This window comes from Anguilla rostrata, chromosome 1, assembly GCF_018555375.3.
Source record: "Anguilla rostrata isolate EN2019 chromosome 1, ASM1855537v3, whole genome shotgun sequence".
NCBI lineage: Eukaryota > Metazoa > Chordata > Actinopteri > Anguilliformes > Anguillidae > Anguilla > Anguilla rostrata.
In genome coordinates, this window is record NC_057933.1 from 62,117,419 (window position 1) to 62,141,880 (window position 24,462).

A 24,462-nucleotide genomic window follows, 5' to 3' on the forward strand; every position below is an offset into this window, starting at 1 on the left:
TCTTTGATCTCATTCCTTACTTTAATTGCATGCTTGCGGAAACCATAACCGGCCAAAGAATATTTGTGACTCCTGAAATCAGATCTGACTTCAGCAGACATCCAAATCTCTTGTTATTACCTCATTATTATATCCAAACATCCTCTTCTTTATAATGATTGGGAATTCAATGTTGTTAGGCCTGAACAAAATTATGGTGGTAATGAATCACCATAAAGACTGTGGGGTATTATTTTTCATTAGGATTCATGTTTATACATTGCCTTCCAGGATTCAAGCTGAAATTGGACATGGTTGGAGGTGATTGCTGAAGGAAATGTGGCGGGATAATGCTGGAGCCTTATTGTGGGTATTAGGTGAGTGTCCACTTCACTTAGTGGCCTTAGCTATTCTGCAATGCTTGGAGGGGTCTGTTTGGCTGCCTGATGACTGTGCCCCTACAATGGCTGTAAAATGATTCCTAATGTCAGCTACAAATAAGAGCAGATGTTTACAGCACCTTGCTAAATCCGGTGAATAGTTCCAGCCATTAGTTGATCTTGCCCTGAAATGTGATTCCCTATTTGCTTACTGAGCCACACTAATTACTACCAATGTCACTGTATCACTATAAAATGGCATGCAAGTAGTCTAGACAGAGCATCTGTACATGGTTACAGAGTAACCAGGATTTAATGATTTTCTATGTGGTACCCCATAAAAGAATTGAGATTGGCTGCTTTCCATTGCTCCCTCTGTGTCCTTCCTGTCGTTTACCATGATCCTGCCAGAAATCAACCAGAGAATGAAAAAAAAAACACATTTACATCCATTTCTTTCTAATTGCTTCATAAGAGCATTTTATTGCAAGATGTGTATACATACTGTTTAAGTGGTGGGTACAGAAGCAATAAGAGTTCATTGTTTGGATGAATTCCTAGTCCAATCCCCACGTTGACCTAAAATGGCACTGGCAGCAATGGGGGATGTTGAGCTTGTGTGAGTTTGGGAACCTGACTTCTGTTTTTCATAGAGAAGTGCAATAGAACCAATGCTTTCTAAGGCTTCACGAGTGCAAGGAGGGTGAACTGATTACATCTTCCTAAACATGTTTCAAGTCCATGCAGATTAAAAACACAAAATAATGTAATCGAAGCAAAAAAAAAAAAAAAAAAAAAAAACTCTGAACGTCAAATTCCAACGTAAAAGAGCCTCCCTTAAACTCTAGCATTAGCGACACATCAGTTTCTCTTGTTGAACCATGCATGGCTTGTTTTTTTTCTTTAAATTACAATTCACAGAATAACACTGCTATTTTTTTTTGCCTATTATACACTATTCTACACAAAATACAAACAAACATTGAAAAAGAAACAAAAATAAAACACAAGGAGTGACATTTACATAATTTTACAGTATTTGTCCTTTTGAGTCTAAATTATTTCGTTTTAACTTTACATTTTATTTTTATTGTTTCCATTTTACACTTCTCATCTGAGAAAATGTTACTGAAGACACTGACTTTATCACTTTCTTGCTCATTAATAATACTCTTGCTATTTTTATTTAATAGAAATCTCATGCTACAAACGGTGAATAAGGTGCTGCACAGTACATACTACGCTATCAGTACTATCAGGACAGTACTATCCTCCATGAAAATAAAAAAGCAAAAAGAATGAACGTAGTGCCGTTTAGAGAAGTGACTTGTTTGTTTATCTCAAGTGTTGTGCAGTCAAGAGTGTGAATAATTCTTCACGATAAATAATTCCAAAAAAGTTTACTAAAACCATTTTTGTCAAAAAAAAAAAAACAAAAAACAAAAACACAACAGCAGTAAAAGGCTAATTTGAGATTTAGTTCCTTTACCATCACTAGAAAAACAATGTAGCAGAATACTTTTAACTCTGTGGAGTTAGAAAAGGAAAAAAGATAAAACTCACAGCGGTTGAATGACCTGTTGAAGTCTGGTTTTCTGACTGTCTGATTCTGGGAGCTTGCTATTTATGAGCCACCCAGATCTCAGCCAGCCCTTACATTACAGAAGATTACATCCACTTAAATTTCTCCCTGAACATGGCTGAATAAATAGAGAAAGGCACTCGGTCATCTAAAGCCCTTCAAATTAGTTTCTATTAAAAAACAAACAAACAGCAAAACAGTTTTTGTAAATTCTCCTGATGTTGTTTAAATACTCAAGATTTTTCTATCACTTCCACACAGTGGGAGGAGCTAATATTTATCCCCAATTTTCTGCTCTCCAATCCCAACACCTCACTGAGTCAAAGTTCTTGGGCCCAATGTTGATCTGACCTTTGGCCCCTCCGCTAAACGAAGGCCACAAATCCCATCTCTTTGCTTAGCATCACTGCTATCCACAATGGGCTGTGACTTCACAGCTTTCAGAGGGGTGAAGTGGTCAATCATCTTGTTTGCAGCATCAAAGACAATGGTCGTAACCCAGATGTATACAGTGGTCCGATTGTGCACCGTTCTGTCTGCCTCCTCCCACGCCTCTCTCTGACTGGCTGTCATGTAACTGAGTGTTTAATCACATGATCAAAATAATGACACCATTCACATGGTTTGAGGAACCCGATATTCTGTGCACAGATGTAATCAGCTCATGATATCTTACCCTGATGCAAGACAGCACAACTCCGAGCCAGAGTGTCTACAACAAAATAGAACTGAAAGAACAAAATGCTGGAAAAAATGTGGACATCAACATACGTTAAAAGAGGACAAAGCAATGTATCACTGTTACACACACTGTTATGACAGGGACAGACTGCAGGTGGAACACTTATATGCCCAGTATTGTAAGCCTTTCTGTCAGTAATCAGTCTGATGACATCTGACATAAGCAGAGTGCGCTTATAGAAATATGAGGCATCTGTTGAAGTCTCTAGAGTACAATCTAAAGTGTAAGTGGTACAGCATGTAGGATTTCTGTTTTTTTTGCCTACAGTTTAAAGGGGGTGTCACTACTGCTGATTGGGGTGTTGTGTCTGTTTGTAATCTTAATTATGTGAATTACACCATCCGTGCAGTACGTTACACTGCTGACCCACATATCTGACCTTCCCAGTTAACACTTCAACGTAGACATATTTGTGCTTTTTGCTCTGGTCTAAAGCCTTCCACCAGCGCAGGACATAACCTGGGGAGGTGCTGGGTGTACGTGTGCATGTGGCTGGGCTTGGGGTGGGGGTGGGGGGGGCGCAAAAAACAAAAAAAAACAAAAAAAACCCAAAGAACATTAAAATGGCCCTTCTTTCCTGCCCTCATACTCAGTGTTTCTTTTGAAATTCAAGGCCTCTTTTCAGCCCTCAGCTTCCATTCAACACTTTCTCTTTGCAATGCTTTCCAGCAGGGTGTCCTAAAAAGACATCCCAAGGTTGGCTCTGTGCTTAATTTTGGACAAACTAATTAGAAATTACCGGGGAAACCTCTATACAAATAGAAAACTCTAAAAACAGATTTAGCCTTGGCAGGACTCAATGTATCAATGTAAGCAGTCATAGATGCTGTTTTCACAAATCTTACACTGCTTGGTGGAGCAAAAATAGCCACTGATAAACATAACAGTTTGAAGACCAAACACATGGAATCATGTTCCATTGTTCTGTACCAAACTCCTCGAGGTTAAACATTTCACGGCTCACTTTCACATTTGGATAAAACATCCATGAAACTGAGAAGCTGAAAACATTCTATTTTTGAATGTCTATGCTGGTGGGGGGGGGGGGGGGGGTGTTTGGCTAGTGAAATGAAGAGTGAGGTGGGGGTTTTGAGACATTTTTATCTCATTCCTTTTTTCCTCCTTGCATTACATATGTTTCCAATTTGATTCTTTAATGTGTATTCAGTAAACTGCAGCAACTGTTGATTTATTATTGCACACTAAGCAGAAGTTGTGTTAGCTAAACATTAGCTAATCATTCTGTTGGACTAATACATTAAAATAGTCAAAAATCAAGTAATTTTCCCCTGAATCTTTTACAAATTTTGCACAATGTAGTGAAATTTCATAAAGTGAAAATCTAGTAAAAAATGAGAATTTAGTTTTCATTTAATAAAGGACTTTAGAAAAGGAAAAGAAAATATTTGACCTCCACCTTTTCCCAGTTTGGAATGCCCAGATAATTGTAATTGTGCTCATGCTCACTGAGCATGCTCACTGCGACCTCCTCTGCCAAATCAGGAAAGCAAAGACAAGCACGCATGTCAACTGCTGCTATTTTTCACTGTCTTCCACCAGTAAAACTCACACAGACACTGAGGTGGAAGAAGACTTGTCCAGGTAGGCTGTGGGAATCCCCCTGACTGAAGGGGAAGCTGAGGAGTGGTGCCATTGCTAACTATCAAATTAAAAACAATTTAATCCTGCCAAGACTAATATTAATAGGCTTGTTTTTGCCCTCTTCATCATATCCCCGTCCAATCCCACATGTGCATTCAGGGCAGGTAAACCACTACTGTTTACACAAACACCATACAGAGGAACATTACAAACCCAGGACAAGGCTATTTCCAACTGAGATTATCTTCAGGGCCAAAAGGGTCACAATTTATGATTCTTCAGATGCAAAGGTGTAATAAATAATGTAAAATGGCTTCAACAGATGTGACTGACGATTCTATTCTCCCTAATCCCTATGTAAATATTGAGGCAGTGCAAGTAAAAGCACTTTAAAACTGTAATTGTTACCTGGAGGACCACACATCACTACTGTAAAAAATACATTTCATACCCTCCTGATTCAGCTGATACCTAAGGGAGTGTGGGTCACATATTTCTAGATTCAAAAGTAATACAGAGATCAGTACACTGGACTGTGGACCTGGGGATCGCATTTGAATCCTGAGTTGAAGCAATTGTACTCTTAAGCAAAGCATCTTCTGCAAATCCCTCCAATGTAAATCCAGCTATACAAGTGGGTTACTCAATTAGCAAGATTGTAAGCTTGTTAAGTTGCTCTTGATAAGGGCATCGTTCAGCTAAATCATTGCAAAGTTTTCAAATGTCTTTTTGCACACTGTCACCCCATTAATACATTTTATGACCCATAAACTCCATCCACACCCTCCATCCAGGGTTAAATCCACTATCCTTCTTCTCTTCTTGACAAACTGTGCATTTCTCCCACACAAAATGGAGAAATAAAATGACAACCACACCATATTCAGCCACAGTGACACAAAAGCGTGAAGGTATGGCATAAAGGTGGGTGGGAGGGGCAGTCTGGGGGGGGGTGTGGCTTTAGGGAAAGGGCGGAATACTCGTGAGGGGCACAGAGAGTGAAGAGGGGGTACAGGGAGGAGGCAGGGGATTCCAGGTGCTTCTGTGTGCTGCTGGACCCATTTCTCTCTCACACCTGCATCTCAGAGCCGCTGGCCAGACCCAGGGCCTGGGCCTCCTCAGGCGTCAGCCCGCTCTTCAGTGTTCTCCTCACTGTGGGGGCGAGAGAGACGCCTCATCACCATCATCAGCTACACTATTAGCACATGATCCGCAACAAGAGGAATCACTGCAACACTTCTGCAACACTGTATGAAGCAGGATATTTACCCAGTGGAAACTACAAGTTTACGTATTCTGCATCTATATACAAAGCAGTCAGTGACACACATTTTTGGCTTTGGAAATTATACAGATTATCAGAATAACCCAAACTCTTCCCTTAACCAGACCGCATACTACAAACCTAAACCTAACCCAAAAACCACCCCCAAACATTTTACACAGTAATTGCACAAATTATATAGTGTACCAATGTGTGGTTGCACAGCAGTTACAAAGTAATTACTGTAGTGTAATTACTTAGGTAAATTGCATATTTTGCAAATGCATACAAAAGCATGTCCTTTCTTCTGCAATTTTAGTGTACAGCAACAGCCATTCAAAGCCAGAAGCTCCCTGTCCAGTCTCCACCCTGATAAGAACCACTGAGTGAAAATAACAATACTGTCCTTTACAACCTCACTGGCTCTCAGGCTGACAGAGGTTCAAATAATGTGAGATGAATAAGATAATATGAACATGTTTTCTTTACAGTGTTTAATCACTTTTAAAATTAATTTACTCAACAGAAAGAGTGTGCACAGACAGTACAAAATCTGTGTCGACACCATGCTCGGACGGTTTTGCCCCTGGCTGGTGACTCACGTGATTTGCGGTTGGCACGGGACCTCTTCCTCTCGCGTGGCTGGGTGCGCTGGCTCGGGCCCTGCGTGGCGGACTTCACGATGCGCTCCATGATCTCGTCGGCGGCGTCGTCCGTGGCATTAGGTGATTCGTCGTTCACTGACGCCCACAAGCCCAGGCGACCTGCATGGAGGAGCGGAGGAGCCAATCAGATCCCAGCACTCACTGCACTGCGTTGCCCTTCCTTCATGTGACCAGACAGGGGTCTGATCTGTCTCAATCTGGCCTGTGTGAAAGCTCAAAGCCCCCAGTGTTACACTGCATTGATCTGGACTTGCTGCAGAGCATCTCCTGAGGTGATCTGGGAGGTCAGATATTTCAAGAATAAACCAAACAGACAGACGTGAATCTCACCAGCAAAACAAACTAAATAAAATAAAATAAAAACAAAAAAGTAAAAAGCGAAAATATGAAACAGGCTGAGGCTGCTCCCACCTCGACTAGCTCTGGTGCGCGTGCGCAGCCCGGGTACGACGGAGGCCCCACTGTCGCCGCCCTGGAGGCTGCTCTTGAGCACAGCCTTCATGTTCTCGTGCTCTGCTGCATCCTCAGCGTACTGCAGGCCTTGCGTCTGGCCATCCTGCTCCGCTGCGGGCGTACTGCCGAACTTTCCGCTCTAGACGTGGGGGGAGGGGGCACAGAGGGAAAAACAACAGTGACTTCTCAACTCCTCTCACTCAGGGGGCTGCAATGGCCAGTCAGAATCCACTTATAAAGCAACAGCCAATCAGAATCAACTTTTAAAGCAATGGCCAATCAGAATCCACTTTTAAAGCAATGGCCAATCGGAATCCACTTTAAAGTCAAGACTTTTCTTTATTCTAAAGCTTTAAATTCTAATGACTTGTGAAGTTATGCGAATATTTACTGTGCCTGTGCTAAGGAAAATCCATGAAATAAAGGTTAAAAAAATGCATGTTTGATCATTACATTTTTAAAATCATATTTATGTAAACATACTAAAGTAAACACAGAAAATGGTGCTATACTAAAGTAAAATTAGATCAGTATAATTGTAATGCTGTAAAAATGGCCCTGTACAGGGAGGAGGCTGCCATTGTTTCTAATCATTTTTACATGCATCATTGTGTATTGATTTAGACTGTACTATAAAAAATGTTTTTAAAAAGTAAATCGGTCAAATCAATGAATTATTGTAGACTACAGAAGACTGCCCTCCATCCTTGTCCTGTGTGTCTTAAGAACATCTCCAAACGTATGAGCGCCATGTGGCGGCCTTCCTCTGAACTCTCAGGCTGCGTACAACCAAGAAACCATCGCTGACAACTCAAATGAAGCGCACGTTTTTTCTGCACGTCTGTAACTGCTGTTGACAGTGCGGCGCACATCTTGAACCGATGGAGAACAAACGGCGCGGGGTCATTTGATCTCGGCCCGTTTCTCGGCCCGCGCCTACTGTCTCACCGCGCGGTCTGCGGAGATCGCGGCCTGGCGTCTGCCGGATGGCACGCCGCGGAACCGGGGGATCCGATTGCGCGAGGAAGCGCCTCACTGGAGATACCGGCCCCCTGTGCGGCTGTTTGGAATTCGTGCTTCCTCACCTATGTCTAACCACCCCTAAACCCCAAGCAAAGCCTGCCTGACACAGACGCACATACCCCTCCCCTAACCCTCTCTGCTTCCTCAGGCCTGAAAGCTATTATTAAATTGGTCAATTGCACCGGGTTTCAATGCTTCCTTAACAAGATCAAATTACTGTAGGGCTTTGAGGTGCTTGTTCAATGAGAAGCATCTGGAACAGCACCAGGGAAAGAGGTCATTTACCCTGTCACTGCGTAAACAGTCACCCTGAGATATGAAAAATACTATCGGTGGAGAGCGCACAGTTATTGTACAAAGATGGCTGTCCACACAGCTGATTCAGGATCAAGGAGCTGATTCTACTAAATGGGAAGCTGTCTATTGCAAGTCTGATGAAATCAGTCTGACATTGTGCAGGATTAATTAGAACGCATCTTGTCTTTTTAGGGGATATGCAATCTCATCTCAACCCATTTTTAGACTTGGATCTATAATATATATGCTATTTAAAAATTATTTTTTCATCCTTGAGTTTGATTGCACTGCACATTTGACATTTGACTGAATGTAGGGAACTGTTTCAAGCCAGTGAAATGGGATTTAAATGTGATAGTGTAATGTTTTTACTGGAAAAATACAATTTAATGTTTTTATAATGGTTTTTTGGGACAATATTGATTGAGCTTAGCTCAGATTTGTTGGTATCCATGAAACTGCATCCTAAGATATTCTTGTAATCACTATAATGATTACAGCACCACCTCCAGGCATTTTGAGTGTACTGCAGATTGAAGGTAGTGACTTTTCTTTTGGTCGTCACTCTTTAATTACAAATTATGTGACCACCACAACAAAGCAAAAACTATTAATGAAACAAACCAAAATGTGACTAATGTTTGAAAGGAAGTCACTTTTTCAATCCAGTGGTATTCATGCAGCTGACTTCTGTGCTTGACACTCTGGCATGCCCAGTAAGCATCCCAACTCCACAGACAGACACTATGTTAAGAGCTCCAGTTATTCAGGACAACCTCTGGGTGGGTGATTAGAAAATGGAACCACTATGGTTAGAAATTATATTAGTGACGCAAATGTTGCACAAACAAACACATAAGGAAGAAGTACAGGAGGGGATGTGAACTTCAGTTCATTAAATTCTAGGATTAGAGAACTAACACTGCAAATGCTCACGCACACACACATACACCACATTCACACAAATGCAAACACACACATATCCCCACACACATACCTCACCGTCCTCTTCATCATCCGTCTAGAGAAACAGAAAATAAATAAGGAGTAGAAAGAGACATGTGATTGAACAGAAAATGACTGAGATAAAGAGAGGGAGAAAGAGAGTGATATACAAACCGAGAGATAAATAAACAGCTGAGAGAGTCAGAGAGAGAGAGAAACAGAGAGATCAACAGAGACATTGATAAAATTTAAATGATCAAAAGAAGCAAGTAAACACATAGGTAGAGAGAAGGAAAGAGTTTAAATTGATGTTTGTGTTTCACGTCTTTAAGAACAATTCTATTCATGATGCTAAGAATGAACTACTCAAAACAAAAACAAAGGCAACAACCAAAGTTCATATTTAATGTCTGTTCTTCTTAAGAATATCAAGAGTTTTACATTTATACCAGTCCACAGCACTAGACTCAGACGTCTACAGACTTCTAGATACATCTTTGTGATAAGGAGTCTGGGGAGTGACATACGCAGAGATATGACAGCGTGCTGAGCACCCCCTCTCTCCTATCGCTGTGTAAGGAAACCCAGGCCTCAGAAGAGGTTTGTTATTTCTCTTGTGGGGACATCCAGAGGTTTGGATTTTCACACAGTGATTGAATTAGGGGTCCCATTGAACTGCTAGAGGGTGCCGCCAAGTCAAACAGTGGGCGGAGCGCACACAGAGTGACCGGCCTCCGTCAGGCGGGAAGGGGTGTGTGGGGGGGGGTACTCATAATCTGCGCGGGAGGAGAAGCCTGCCGCAAGGTCCAATCCCGCTGCTAGGGTCAGGGAGGTTGAGAGTGGATCTCTAAACATGCTTACTGTGCTCACAGCTGCTCTGTGCCTGTGAATATTCTCTCATATCCTGCTGACGGTCCCTCTTATCGCCACACTAAGTCACTAAGTTGGGTCTGCTCTTCAATGAGAGGATAGCGGATGATATCAACATTTCACTGAGGGATTACAGCAAACCAGTCATGGGCCACAGTTCTATAGAGTGCCTGTGGACAGCCATGGGAGAGTGATGTAACGTGAATCTCAGAATGGGTGGAGTTATCATGTGTTGGCAAACTTGAGCGAACCAATCAAGGTCGTTTTTTGCCAAAGCACCATGATTGGCTCAAACTAGCAAGCCATTAAAGCGCGTGTGCCCTTGCTCTTCACAAAAAGATGTGAAACAGCTGACACTCTCGGAGTGTGGTCCACACTTGCAGATGCAATTCATTACGTGCACATTTTCTGTTACCACTTAACTATTTCCATTTGGGCCTATTTATTATTGTTAAGCACTTTGTACTGAGCATACATTACTGTGACTCTTACAACACTGTACGGCATGTAACTGTATAATGTCTTAAATGTAAAATATCGCATTTTCACTGTTTTGATGTGAAAGTGATCCTCCTGAATGTGAAACAAATTCCAGAAAAGGCAATGAAGGTATTCTATTACATTAAATTCGATAATCTAGTCAGCCAAGTGTGGTCGATACCGTGCTATGTCCTTGAGTATGCATTGTGTGCATGCACTCATATGTGTGACTGCGTGAGTACTGTGTATGGCTGCACCATCTGAAAAGCTACTGACATTCTCTCCCTGAAGGGGCTTATGCACAGTGTTCATGTGTGAATGTGGTCTGGACAGTATACTCATGACCAAAGGGGTCACGGATTTAAATCTCGTTCTTCTGTTGTTTTTATCTTCTGTTGTTTTTATTAAAAATAGTAACATTAATAAGAACGCACAATGGGCTCAAACACTGGTCATCTAAGCTAAGCGAAGAAAGTAAAATGAGATGGGAAGCAGTAAAATTTGATGGGTATTATTTATTTCTCGCTGCGATCTCAGGAACATTTTGCAGCTCCATAAATAATTCCAGGGACAGCAGCAGGAAAGAAGCAGTAATTGTACGCTGAACCTGAGCAGTTCACAGTGCTGTATATGATTCTCTGGATACTCTTGTATAAAACCTATAAGACTAGCCTATTCCACTCCTCACCTGTTAAGCATCACCACTGCCATTTTAGAATTGGTGGACTGCCATTACATGGACTGAGTAATAATTTTGCATGACAGCACACAAATTCACCAATAGAATCAACATTGGCGCATTGTTTCAATCACAAATTCCCCACCAATCAGACTGAAGATCAAGGGATGTGAAAAAACTAGATGCATCCAAAATGGTTCCAGCTCAAGCTAATGCAATAGTTGCCAGCAAAATGAAAATGAATGCAATAAAACTGTAATATTGAAAAAAAGTCTTGTGCAACAAGAAGCAATGTGGTGCAGTGGCTGAGGCATTGTTATATGCACATGAGACACTTTGAGCGAGATGCACTGTTTCAATTACTAAGAGCTACTGACTCATGATACAGCAAATGATAAAATTAAAAGTGTTAGTCACCGTGGGTCAGGGCGTTTGCTGAGAAAATGAAAAAAATGAATTGTGGTGTAATCAGTGGCACATTCTGCTCGGCGCAGACACATATCAGAGTTTACAGGTCTAACAATGGAGACAGACCAGACCAATCAATCCCATTATAGCCCCCAAGAGAGAATGGAGAGTGAACTGGGCTCTAGCTGGCTTTGGGTGGTTGAGATTTAATTAAGAAATGACAGGAGAGTCTGCTGAATGGAAAACTGTTTAGCTGAGACAGAAGAGCTGGACCTTGAGGAAAAGTCTATAAGCAAGGAGCACAGAGACACCACGTTCTGAGACAAGGGGTTGGGGAGAGGAAGCAGTGGGAAGATACATGGAGGGAGAAAGGAAGAAAGTAAGGGATAAGGTAGGAGTAGGAGGAGTGGAGGGGGCAGAGGGAGGGAAAGGGGAGGTGGGATGAGGAAGGAGAGAGGGGAGGAGGAGAGAAAAGAAGTGCAGTGATCTAAGAAAGGAGATGTGGGTGGGCCTCCGTGTGGGTAGCCAGTGCAAGGCCAGGACGCAGCGGTCCAGTGACTCACGTCCGTGATCATCTTCCCCCTGGTCTTGTTCCGCTCGCGGTGATTGGCCCTCTTCTGCTTCTGCTGCAGCACGCGGTCGCGCGTGGTGCGGTACTCCAGGGCGAACTCGCTCACGATCTTGCTGAACCGGTGGACGCTAACCTCCCGTATGCCATAGGCGGGGTGGCCCAAGAACAGCAGGAAGGCATGGAACCTGGGGGAAAACGAGGGAGAAAAGAGAGAGAAAAAGAGAGGAGAGAGAGACAAGAGAGAGCAAGGGAGGATAGAGAGACAGAGGGACCGATTCCGGGTTACAGCATGGTGCTTTGTCCTTAAGCTGAGCAATATCTAAAAGTGTTCAGATTTTACATTCCTTTATACCATTTCTCATTAATGTATGCCAACTGATGAAGCTGTGTAACCTCTATATTCTATTGAAACACCAAGTCATCATAACAGATTCAATAAAAAATCTAGGACAGACAGAGAGAAAAAGGACATGCTTATCTAGCTTTTGATTTTGATTTTGCATTTATTGATTGAGCTAAACATTGGCTTCACTACACAATGTCGTACATACCATAATCTACCTGTAACTTCAGAACTCACCATGCCCACAGAGGATGGTGACATTATGGGTTGCTTTCAAACACTGAATCAGTATAGCCAAACACTGAATCAGTTCAGACATTCAAATCAACGTTGCCAATGGCATCCATTTCAGAAGTACAATAAAAGAAATACAGCGGCAATGAATCATCAACCTCTCTCATTAGCAAAGGCACACACTGTACCCAATAATGGGTTCTTAGCCAGTCAGTGCCATCACAATGATTTTCTCTAAAGATTACTGCTGTGCATCGACAGGGCAATGACTGCGGTTGAAATGAAGACTGAGAACGAGGTTAAGGAATAAAGCTCACCTGTTCATTATCCTGCGGTGCACGATCTTGAGAATGATAATTCTCTCCGCGCAGTCCTTCAGGAACTCTGACATCTTCTGCTTGAGCACTGGCTTCATCTCGTGCTTGGCGATGACCTTCAGGTGGTCCCATGATGCTTTGCAGCGGCGCTCCATCTGGCACAGATTCTCCTGCAGCTGATCGAAATCCACCTGGAGGAGAGCAGACATGGGCCCTTAATTCACAGCCACACCTACCTGTCTCGTACTGCAAACGGACAAATAAAACATATCTATGTGCCTTTGCCTTTGATATCAAAGGACTTTCACACACTTCATTCTCCACTGCAGTCAACATTAATGCTGAGACTGGTGTATTTAGTTATTTTAATTCATGCTTATGCAGCTTATATTTCATACAATATGAAAATACAGTTCCGGTGAGTTTCTGGTTAAAATCTGATACATTTCGTTGCTTTGAAATTGCACAGAAAATCAAGTTAATCTGGTTAATCATTCATACACTGTGCTGTACCTTAGCTGAGTTTGTGAGTACAGTCATGCACTGTGCTGTACCTTAGCTGAGTTTGTGAGTACAGTCATGCACTGTGCTGTGCCTTGGCTGAGTTTGTGAGTACAGTCATGCACTGTGCTGTACCTTGGCTGAGTTTGTGAGTACATCATGCACTGTGCTGTACCTTGGCTGAGTTTGTGAGTACAGTCATGCACTGTGCTGTACCTTGGCTGAGATTGTGAGTACAGTCATGCACTGTGCTGTACCTTGGCTGAGTTTGTGAGTACAGTCATGCACTGTGCTGTACCTTGGCTGAGTTTGTGAGTACAGTCATGCACTGTGCTGTACCTTGGCTGAGTTTGTGAGTACAGTCATGCACTGTGCTGTACCTTGGCTGAGTTTGTGAGTACAGTCATGCACTGTGCTGTACCTTGGTTGATTTTGTGAGTAGTCATACACTGTGCTGTACCTTGGCTGAGTTTGTGAGTACAGTCATGCACTGTGCTGTACCTTGGCTGATTTTGTGAGTACAGTCATGCACTGTGCTGTACCTTGGCTGATTTTGTGAGTACAGTCATGCACTGTGCTGTACCTTGGCTGAGTTTGTGAGTACAGTCATGCACTGTGCTGTACCTTGGCAGAGCGAGTGATAGCCCCGATTTCCGAGTAGAGGTCTGAGCTGTCAGGGAACTTTTCCACCACGATTGTGCAAGCGTGGTGCAGCAAAGACTGCTTGTGCACCGTATCCTTCACCTCTGGAACCTTCTCCAGGTAGCTAAGCTCAAAACCCTTAGCCTGGAGACACATAAGACACAAACACACAAGCAAAATAAGTTAATCAAATATACCTGCACACATTACTACTACCATCATCATCACATGGATTTAAGCAATATATTATCTTATCTCTTTAAGTGTACTCCCATACATACACATGAAACTAAAGATAGGCCTACATCAATATCAAAGAAGATGGGGGAACAGTAAAGCAGTGACTCACATTTGAGCCATTGAGAAAGTTGCCAATGGCCAGCAGTGTGGACAGGATATATCTGAGAGTTTTGTTCCTCTCTAGCTGATCCATCCCTTCCTTCAGGTCCTGCAATGGCTCAGCCACTTCCTGTAGGACAGCAAACAGAGATACTATCATTCAGTTGGGATCCTCAATTAATGTGGAACAGGTGCAGTGAGCGGTGTTGCACTTTTATCATCCTCTCTGTAATGATTTAAGGAAATTCTGGGTATATTTTTCTGTGTTGTTCTGCAGTTAAAGAGCAAATGGCCAATGTTGTAATGTCCTCCAACAAATCTACTTAAACACAAATTTCAAGGACAAATACATTACAATGTACAAGGTTTTACAAGAAATCCTGAAAATCTTCTGGACAGAACAGACACAATCAAGAAAGGGGGGTGGCATTAGGCAGGGTTACGGTTAGAGAGCTCCGACCTTTTCCATGACTTCATAGTCCATCTTGAAGGCCCAGAGCTGCAGACGAGCAGAGAGCTCGCTGATGGAGGACAGCGTGAGGAGGAACTGCTCGGCACTGCCCAGTGGGACATCTGGATTGGCCAGCTGGGCCTCCTGGATTTTCTGCTTTTCCTCTTCAGTGGGAATCATTGTCAGGATTTTCTAAAAGGAGAGAGAGAAGAGGGAAGGAGGAAAGTGAAAGAGAGAAGGACAGATAAAGAGACAGAGAGAGAGACAAAAAGAGAGAAAGAGAGAAAAGAAGCAAATTACCAACCATAACCGTAAGCAAATCAGCAACTGTATACAGGGAGGTACGGTGATCTATATCTCTGAAAAGGAACCTGGAATGGGTTATAGAAATTAAAAACCAGTGGAAGTGTTGATGAAGATCAAATGATTTGTTAAGCTGCATCCCAAGAGTCTACACATATACCAAGGGTTTAAAGAACATATCTCACAAACGTGGGATATTTATTCTGCCATATATAATATAACGTATGCTGGCGAAAAAGCAAAAAGAATTGCACAGCACTGTGACAAGCACCACTGGATGTGTTATTGCAGGGCTGAAATTAAATATTGACATGGGTTAAATTCCTTGGTAGCAGCAAATGTAAGGTCAAGAGTTCAGAACCAACTGGAACAAGGCTGATGTCCCTGCCTTGCATGACATTTAGACGGTCTTTGGGTTTCTGGAGGGAAACGTAATATTTTACTTTTCCGCACCAGATAGGTGGGGCAAGGTTTTTCTGCCCAATACCAACATTCCCACGGAAAAAAGATGCAAGAATCCAGATCATACCAAAAAAGAAGGATGCAACTCAAAATTTATCATTATTTACAGATTAGAATTCCTCCAAACGCTTCCATTATGGTCTAAAAATGACCTTAAGATATGCCTGCAATGCTAACCTTTAATCATCGAAGTGATTAATTACCCAAAATCTGCCAAAAATCTTTCAGTCCCTCGAGGAAACCACATTACATGTCAAGACAGTAGCCAATCCCAACTAATTGAACCCTTTTTTGAGTGAAATGCCAGGCAGTTGCAAAAATTCAATGGAAACGTGTATATTTTTAGTGCATAGGAGTAAATAAGTGTCTTTTAATGAGACCAAGTTTATTTTGGACATGGAGTCAAAGTAAATGGTTTTAGATTGCCAGCTCAGAAACTGCCTGGGTTGCACATATACAACACAGCACAATTGTACAGAGCTTTGTGTGTTATCCAGATCAGAGAATGCTCTACTAGTCCTAGTTCAGCAATATTGTTATTTTACAGTTATACGCTGTACTGGCACTTGGAGAATAATGCTATACAATCCTGTAACAATACTGTATTGTATATACAGTAAGGAAAGGAAAAATACATACAGAATTCAAGTACAAATTTTTGTCATTTTACAAGAGTGAATTATAAAGAACTCGCATCCTTCTAAGACCTGGCAATTCATTTTTATCCCATGTAGGGGGCATGAGTCTCTTGCCATAATCTCAAGTATCATACATTCGGCTATGCTGAAAAATAGTTAACACATAAAACTTTTTTTTGCTGGGCCTCAGGTAGATTTCCCTAAGTTTCATTCATACAAGAAGCATCCTAGATGCTGATTTAAGAATATGCATACAGTCTATTACATAATAATTAGACACATTTTATTGGGACTCAGAATTTCATATCAGAAATGGATTTTAAACTCCGGTTAGCCTCCCTGAAGCGGCGAGCTGCAGCCCCGCCCTGCTCACCTCAATGCCTTCCTTGTTTAACGCGTACTCGTCAAAGTTGAGGATGGCGGTCTTGATGGTGCGGGGCGGGGGGAGGACGGTCAGGCCGATGTTGATGGCGTTGCTCCTCTTGGAGTCCAGCACAATGATCTCCTGACGTTTCCCATCCGCCGCCGTTTTCTGCGTGAGCGACACAGACGTGGAGGACAGAGAGATCAGAGGAGACGGGAGACGGAATACTCCGCATTCCACCCTGATTTGGCCCAGACTGCTGTTTAAATGGCTGAACCAGAGAGTCATATTTTAACATTCTGATATTATTCACTTCCCACATAAATCAAGAGCTAGTTTTTTTTTCTGGGAAATCATGGCTGAAAGTCAGACTTAGCTCACAGGAACTAATTTACATCTTTTCTCAAGACTTACCTTGTCTATTGTGTCTTCTTTTCTGGCTGTATGTTGTAGTGCTACTAATTCATTGTGTCATATGATTGTAACCAGTCCAGGCACTGTACTGTAGATGAAAATTAGCCTCGACTAACTCTTGGACAATATAGCAAAAAACATTTATGTTACACATTGTACATAGTTCATGACAAATAAATGTAAAAATAAGTAAAAATAAAGCACTGAAAGGCTGGGGCTGACGGGTGACTGATCATTTTTTATCACATATACTCATGCTCCGTCTGTTTCACAACAAGTGGACTGGATAATAATCCTATCCTCCAACAACAGCACTCTTTTACTGCTGTTCATATGCTATTTAAACCTGCACTCACACACCAGTGATTAGAAGGACAATTTAGGAGTGGACTGGTACCACCAAAGGTTCTAGAATCCAAACTTATTCAGTATGCACACAGTGCAGTTCACTCAAACCAAACAACAACTCACTTCCCACCACATCCCGGCAACAATCATCCCATAGTATTCTTAGGAAATAGATGCATAACAGATGCCATGGAAACCAGAGCTGTTGTGAGAACAGCTGAAACGGATGACAAAAGAAAGTCGCCTCATAGAACAAAACCAGGCAAGTCTACAGACAAGTAATTACTTCCTGTACAAACTGCTTTCCACTACCTCCTGTCTGATAAGCAAAGTAAAACATTTTAAACATGCAGTCAGTGACATTGAGCACGCTCAAAGGGCGAGAACCAAGGCAGCCTTTGAAGTCCCATGTTCAATGGTTCTTCTCAATTTACCATACAAGGACAGCCCACCCCCCAGCCCACACACACACACACACACACTGCCCCCCTTCACACCATGCACACCCATCCCAGAGCTCAGGATCAGGACTGGACCTAAGAGCTGCCCACCTTTATCCTCCAGTCAGCCCATTCTTTTAGATGAGAAATGAATACCATGCTCTGCAGCTCTGCTGGATCTAAAGAGCTGTTCATCTTTCCATGAAGCAAAGGCAGATGACAAGACTTAACTGGGTTGAAAAAATGGTTGAAACCATACCAACCTAGCAGCTTGCACTTTGTACTGTGTTCAATCTGTCCTTTTTTTCTGAACTGGGTATGATTCATGTAATGTAAGTTAACCCTGATTGGTCAATAGATGGTCACATTGAAATGGAGAAATAGACATCGTACTTCTGCACTTTTTTCTTGCTCACGTTTCCAATAGAAGTAAATAGAATTAGCTTCTGGAAGTGGAATATGGCTTGGAAAAAATATATGCACAATATTCCAATTTGGAGAGGTTTGGTGCCATTTGGCGAGGATTTGGGGACACTTTGGGCCCACCTTTGGGAAAACACACATCAGATTTTACTGCTTAATTCAATCCACTCAAAACTTTTTATTTGTTGTTGTACACATCCTCGGGTATGAATGGAAAAAGAAATATGCTTTTGTCCAGAATCAGAATTACATATAATCACTACATAAAAAATAAAAGACTAAACTATTTTTGGATTCCTTTATTGTTTTTGAGAAAAAATATTTCCTGTATGTTTACTTAGTGAGACTGTTGGAGGATCAGAGCATTTGATCATTTTGGTACAAATGTGCTTTTTATTTCAAGCTTTGAACCATGTTGGTACTGTATATAGTTTTGGAGATAAAGTGGTTAATTTAAGACAGGGGGATTCTTACAAAAAGCCCTGGGTTTTAAGGGGTTACTTAATGTTATATTATTGCTGACCTGCACTGGTTGTCTAATACAGTGTGGTATTGTACTAATACATACTGATTTTGCGGCAAGTAAGCCAAGATGAAAAGTGGCTGCAAAGTAAATAAGCCAAACAAAGTAATACAAGATGCTCAATCCCTTATCAGGGATTGTTACTCCTTGGTTACTTTCTAAAATATCAGAGTCTCACCTCCTGACACACACCCACAATTAAAGCCTTTATTTTGACTGCAGGTTCTTATGTCTACCTACAGAAACAAAAGCAAAACCAGAAAAAAAGAGACCATGTGTTGTCTCAAAAACTCTAAAGCTGTATCTGAATTTTGAAAGCACGGGCGCTATCTCTGAAAAGATTTCCAACTCCAGAGGGTGCATTTAACCAGATATTTTTCCGTTATGTAGACTTAAAAATAAATAACTAAACCGGGACTGACTCACCATTTCCCCCTCTGCTACCTACTGAAATAAAGTGGAAAGGAATGTCTTTGATGTGGGTAATTACCACAAATGTTTCTTCCTGCGATATGTATAAAAACTGTGGCCACGATAAATGGCTCTTCTATGAAACACGCAAACACCTGAAGGCTATTTATTCTGTTTTTCTGCGCTTTAATGAAAACCGTTTCTGAAGCACGGCTCGCGAGGACGGGCTGGTTTCCAGCCTTGCCGGGAGTGGGGGATTGTGGGATTGGGAGCTAGGTGGAAGGGTCACATGCTCGGCTCCCTGTTCTGAGGGTGTGGCGCCATGGTGCAGACGGCAGGGCTATTCCCGCTGCAGTGCCACCGCCACCTGTTTTCAGGTGACAGCACTTGTGGGACCACATGTTTGCAAACAACACCTCCCTCTGACATGTTCAGAGCGGCCATGTGGGCTCCATATTGCTGCATTAAACAGCACTGCTCCACTGTGACTGAGCCTTTCTTGCTAGTGTGTCTAGTGTCTGCCAGCACTTTACATCACAACCTCTGTTAACAGAGGAACAGGTGAGGGGTGATCCAGAAGATCTGTGTCATATTTTTGAGTCTTTAAAAAACATAATAATACTGTCTGGCTTAGCTGAGAACAGCATGTGTGGTTGAGGGATTAGTATATTTTTGCACATCTCATTCCAGACAGAATTAGATATTAGATTTCAAATCAATGCATATAAACTGTCTTTGGGCTAAGGCAGTGTCACAGTGAATATGAAGAGTAAATAATACATTGATAACAGCACAATTATAACTTAAGTGTTTTAGGTGTACAGTATATTCCAATTAAGATAGGAAAACACTGAAATAACGAATTTGTTTATACAGCACTTTTAAAACATTGTTCACAACAGAATCTCCAAACACAAATTGTTTTTGGAGCAGGTCTTTGAGTTCAACCATGAATTTCAATTGATTTATACAGTAGCTGGAAATCAGGTTTAGAGAAATTTCCCACAAATCTTAGATGGGATTAATAAACTTTTAAAAGTGATATTGAAACTCAAACAAAATGTTCTGAGGTGAGATGGGCTAAGAGAAAAAGTCTATTAGGAAATAATCCCAGACATCATCTTCCATGCGAAGGCTGCTAGGTAAGTTTAGTTAAAAGTTAGCTCTACTCAGCTTTAAGCTGGGAAGCAATGAAAACTGCACAGTAGGGCTAAATAAGTTCTTCCATGCAGAGAGGAAAATAGACTGATGATGGATTTGCTGGGCAAAAATGGAATGGAATTCTGAGGAAAATGCTAAATGTTGACCGTTGCGAGATTTAATCTATCTGTGTGGCCTCCCAGCTCTCAGTTTTTTCTACCACCTCAGATCCTGAAATTCAAAGTGACAGAAAAGCCTTTAAGCCCCCAGATCAGAGGAAACGGCTGCACCTTTGATTCGGCTTTAAAAGATATTAGGGAGAATCTATGGCACTCCATCATCCTGTCTCTTTCCACAATGGAATGGGGCTGACCTACATTTCATCTGATCTGTTTCAAATCTAGTGCCTTTTTCTGCAGGTTGAAAGCAGAAACCCAGGGTGACACTGGCTGAATGCAGTCCAAGCAGCACAATGCATTCCAAATGTTCCAGAGGGAAGGGCTCTGGAACGGGAACACGTGTCCCACCGGCGCTCCTCAGCCCTCGGGGCTAAATGGCAGCACATGTGTCACTTGAACAGAACACACAGCAGGAAGCTCTGAATTATGAACGGTGAGCCACAGAGTCTACGCAATGCGCACGAGACGATGGACCTGCGAGCACAACCCTGCAGACACTTTCTGCGTATTGCCTGCTGGATGAGAACTGGTCGCAGTGGATGAAGATTCAAAATGACAATTTTATTAGTTCAACTCCACTCAGATAAAGTATTGCAGCGCAAATGAATTATCTGGCACAAATACAGGTACGCATCTACTCCGGACCAGCAGGCACATTCTTGGCTGCACTCTACTGTACTGCATCACTTGTGTCATAGGAGATGACGGCATTGAGAACAGACATTAGACTCAGTTGCTTCCTGAGGTCATCAAAAGTAATACTGAGCATGGCAGTTTACTCCAGTACTAGGCACAAAATTCTGAACTTTAGCTTCTCAGAATCCCAGCAAAAGCGTATTCAAGTGTTTTGTCAGTGTCCGGCAAATAAAATTCTCATAAACCCAAAGGAAAAATAGTATGTGAAAGGAATACTATGTACATTAGCTATACTGCAGCAATATTTCTACAATAATTTGTGATGAACAAAAAAAGATGTATATATCCTGTCCTCTAGAACCGTGGGTTCCCAAACTTCTCCTTGGGTACCCCCAGCTGGATACAAGTATTTCATGTGTTCCCCCTCAAGAACACCTGAGACAACAAATCAAGCCCTTGATTAGTCGCATCAGTTGTGCTTGAGACGGAACACATGAAATACTTGGATCTGGCAGGGGGTACCAGAGGAAAGGTTAGGGAACTATAGCTCTAAAATGCAGTTATCTTTCATGACTGAAGTTTATGGGTCCTAAAGGAATATAAACTCAGTAAAGTTTTTATGTTCACTGTACCTTGGTGACTGGAAGCTCTTTGGATTTGGTTTCAAAGAGGTGCTCCAGTTTGGACGTGTCCAATTTGATTGGTTCCAGTTTGGACCATAGAGACTCCTGGCAGTGTTTGTGGTTCCGATACTGCCAGTCCACGGGCCGAACCTCATTCCAGAAAAGTCGTATAGTCTTCTTCTTCTTCTGGAAGAGTGGGGGCTCCCCTCGGCTAAGCTGCGGGGACCCTAGCGGGGGCTGCATGGGAGGGGCCGGCGCAATGAAGGGGGGGGGAGGCGGCATGCCGGGGATCGGAGGAGGTGGGGGGCACCCAAAAAGAGGCGGGGGCGGGGGCAGGGCAGAGATGCAGGGGGGAGGGGGCGGAGGCGGGATCAGTTCCCCTGAACCCATCACACTGCCGATATCCAGGATGTCCAGGTCGTCTTCGTCCACCAGGTCAGTGAAGTCCATGTCTTTGATGCGGAGCTCCCGGGGGCTGGCCATCAGCTGGTCCCAGATGTAGTCCGACTCCTTCTTGGGCGGCATTGGCGTTGAGGCGGGCACGGCCTTCTCCGGCTGCTTCTCCTGCGACTCGCTCTCGGGCGGCGACACCAGGCCCTTCACCAGGTCCCCAAACTTCTCTGCAAAGGCTCGGACGCTGCCCTGGTTATCCAGGTGGCCCATGTCCATCTTCCTGACGTTGTCCTCCGAAGCCAGGCGGCTGGCCTCCAGAGTGGAGATCCTGCTGGCCAGGCTGGTCACTGAGGGGTCCTGGTCCTCACAGTCCTTCTCCTCTTTGTCCTTTTCACCCTCTTCCTCCTCTCCCTCCTCGTTCTCCTCAGGCTTCTTGTTTTGGGCGTACAGCATGTCCAGCATGAAGAGTTTGCTGTTGAGGATCTTGCTGCACTGTTCATTCACGTCCACATCTTTAATGCACTGTGCCCACTGGCCTATGGTTGTGGTGAACACACAGAGTAGCACAAGTTACACAGTAATATTTTCTATTTCTATATGTGCTCTAAGAGCAGGTTAGCCCACAGACAGTTTATTGAGCTGGTGCAAAATGGTGCTGGAGAATAACATGGGTGGCCTTATTTAGGCTAATTTATTTTTCTCTGAGAGCACTGGGGAGACAGTGTTACTAAATGGTTAAAGGTGCTTGTAGCTCACAGGTTTAATTCCAAGTTAGTTGCAGTACACTCTTAATTGCTCAGTTCCTCCAGTAAAAAGTCAGCTACATGAATGTACACTGTATACATTATCTTTCATAAGGGCTGCAGACTGGCAGATAAATAATATTGCTAGACTTTTCCATCTTCATTCAATATACAAATTCAACAATGTCTGTAATGCTAACCTTGATCACCATCATAATTCAATTATAATAATTTCCTGATGTGTCTTATAATGTTTTCCCTTATTTTATGAATGGAAACATATAAAAGTAACACAGTACTTGAAACCGCCATCCCCTTGGTCCATGTTCTATGTATGAAAACAGAATGGGGATACTGTGAGTTTAAGTGAATGCTCAGAATTTAGGTTGACCTCTAAACAAACAGTCACTCCACTGCTGTAAATACGTTGTGAATATTAATATTATATATGGCATAGTAATTTTGTTCTTCAAAGATGCAGTCCACCCACCTTTCTTACTCTTGTACACTGTTAACCAAGGTTGCAGTTCATGGCCCTTACCTGTCTCATTGTCACTAGTAAGTTTCTCCTCCCTCTCCTCCCGCTCCAAAGTGCTGCTAGCTGAGGAGATGCTGGAGGCGGAGCAATTGTCTTTTTCATTCACCTCCTCATTTTGCCGCTCCTTTTCACTCAAAATGGCATGGTCCTCACTTTCCCGCTCTGGTGTCTGCTCTTGTTCCACCTCCACCTCCACCTCCACCTCCGGCTCTGGCTCTGGCTCCACCACTTCCTCCACCTCAACTTCCAACCTCTCCTTTTCCTCTCCACGGTCTTCCTCCTGTTCTACAACAGTCCTATCACCTTCCTCTGCTTCCTGTTCAGGCTTGAGCTGAGCTACTTCCTCTTCCGGTTCCTCTTCCACTTCCTCTTCTGGACCCTGTTCCTCCTCTGGCTCTGTAGAAGCTTCCGGTTCTGTCAGGTCTGGCTCTGGGCTGGTTGCGGGTCTGAAATCTGACTCTGACTCTGGCTCTGGCTCTGGTTCACTGACGACTGCTGTCAAGGGAAACAAAACATCAGTGACAAATCAAAATGACAGACTGCAATGGCAGAATATGTTTATTACAACCAACTGCTGTCTTGTCTAATTTGTTACTATCTTTGAATTGCAACATTTTAAAACTGTCTTCATTTTAAAACTCTCTTAATATTTTTGATAAAAAAATTTAAAGAATGACTGAGGATTTTGACATTAATTTGCACTTAATGCAACATTTCACTTTTGTCAAAAAGCTGTTATGTGATATCCATTATCATATTAACACCTGTAAATACTCAATGAACACGCTGCATGTATGTACAGTTAGCTCATAGATTTCTTGCTTTCAACAATCTTGCACTTCTCAGGCACCACTTCAAATACATTTCTGAGCTGAAGGCAAGTCTTTAAGCAGATTTAATAATTCAAAGATATGACAACATCAAATTAAGATTAAACTATCTTGAAGAGGGCATTTCATTCCATGCGATAGCGTTGTTCTTTCAAACTTCTGCGGTAAGAAAACTAGAAACATGCGTTTCATCAGATGTTTTTCTTATCAAAAAGGAAATGTTTCACAGTCACTTTGGAATCCCTCAGGACTGTGGAACACCCCCGCACTCAAAAGTTTCAGGGTTG

The 24,462-nt window shown here is 42.5% G+C and overlaps 1 protein-coding gene across 8 annotated transcripts in view; it reads right to left on the reverse strand.

The window, feature by feature from the left end:
* Window positions 1–811: 811 nt before the first annotated feature.
* Window positions 812–24,462, reverse strand: part of fhod3b (formin homology 2 domain containing 3b) — a 168,219-nt gene continuing 144,568 nt past the window's right edge. For 5 of the 8 annotated variants that reach the window (XM_064347871.1, XM_064347908.1, XM_064347919.1 and 2 more), the window contains 12 exons: window positions 23,349–23,840; window positions 21,681–22,600; window positions 16,544–16,702; window positions 14,777–14,959; window positions 14,327–14,446; window positions 13,960–14,121; window positions 12,835–13,025; window positions 11,933–12,125; window positions 8,985–9,008; window positions 6,626–6,806; window positions 6,152–6,313; window positions 812–5,437 (listed from right to left, as the gene is read on the reverse strand). In XM_064347871.1, coding sequence (XP_064203941.1) covers window positions 5,355–5,437; window positions 6,152–6,313; window positions 6,626–6,806; window positions 8,985–9,008; window positions 11,933–12,125; window positions 12,835–13,025; window positions 13,960–14,121; window positions 14,327–14,446; window positions 14,777–14,959; window positions 16,544–16,702; window positions 21,681–22,600; window positions 23,349–23,840 — 2,870 coding nt within the window. In that variant the 3' untranslated portion in view covers window positions 812–5,354. The remainder of the gene's footprint in view (window positions 5,438–6,151; window positions 6,314–6,625; window positions 6,807–8,984; window positions 9,009–11,932; window positions 12,126–12,834; window positions 13,026–13,959; window positions 14,122–14,326; window positions 14,447–14,776; window positions 14,960–16,543; window positions 16,703–21,680; window positions 22,601–23,348; window positions 23,841–24,462) is intronic. The other 3 variants (XM_064347880.1, XM_064347897.1, XM_064347886.1) reach the window with 3 other exon arrangements.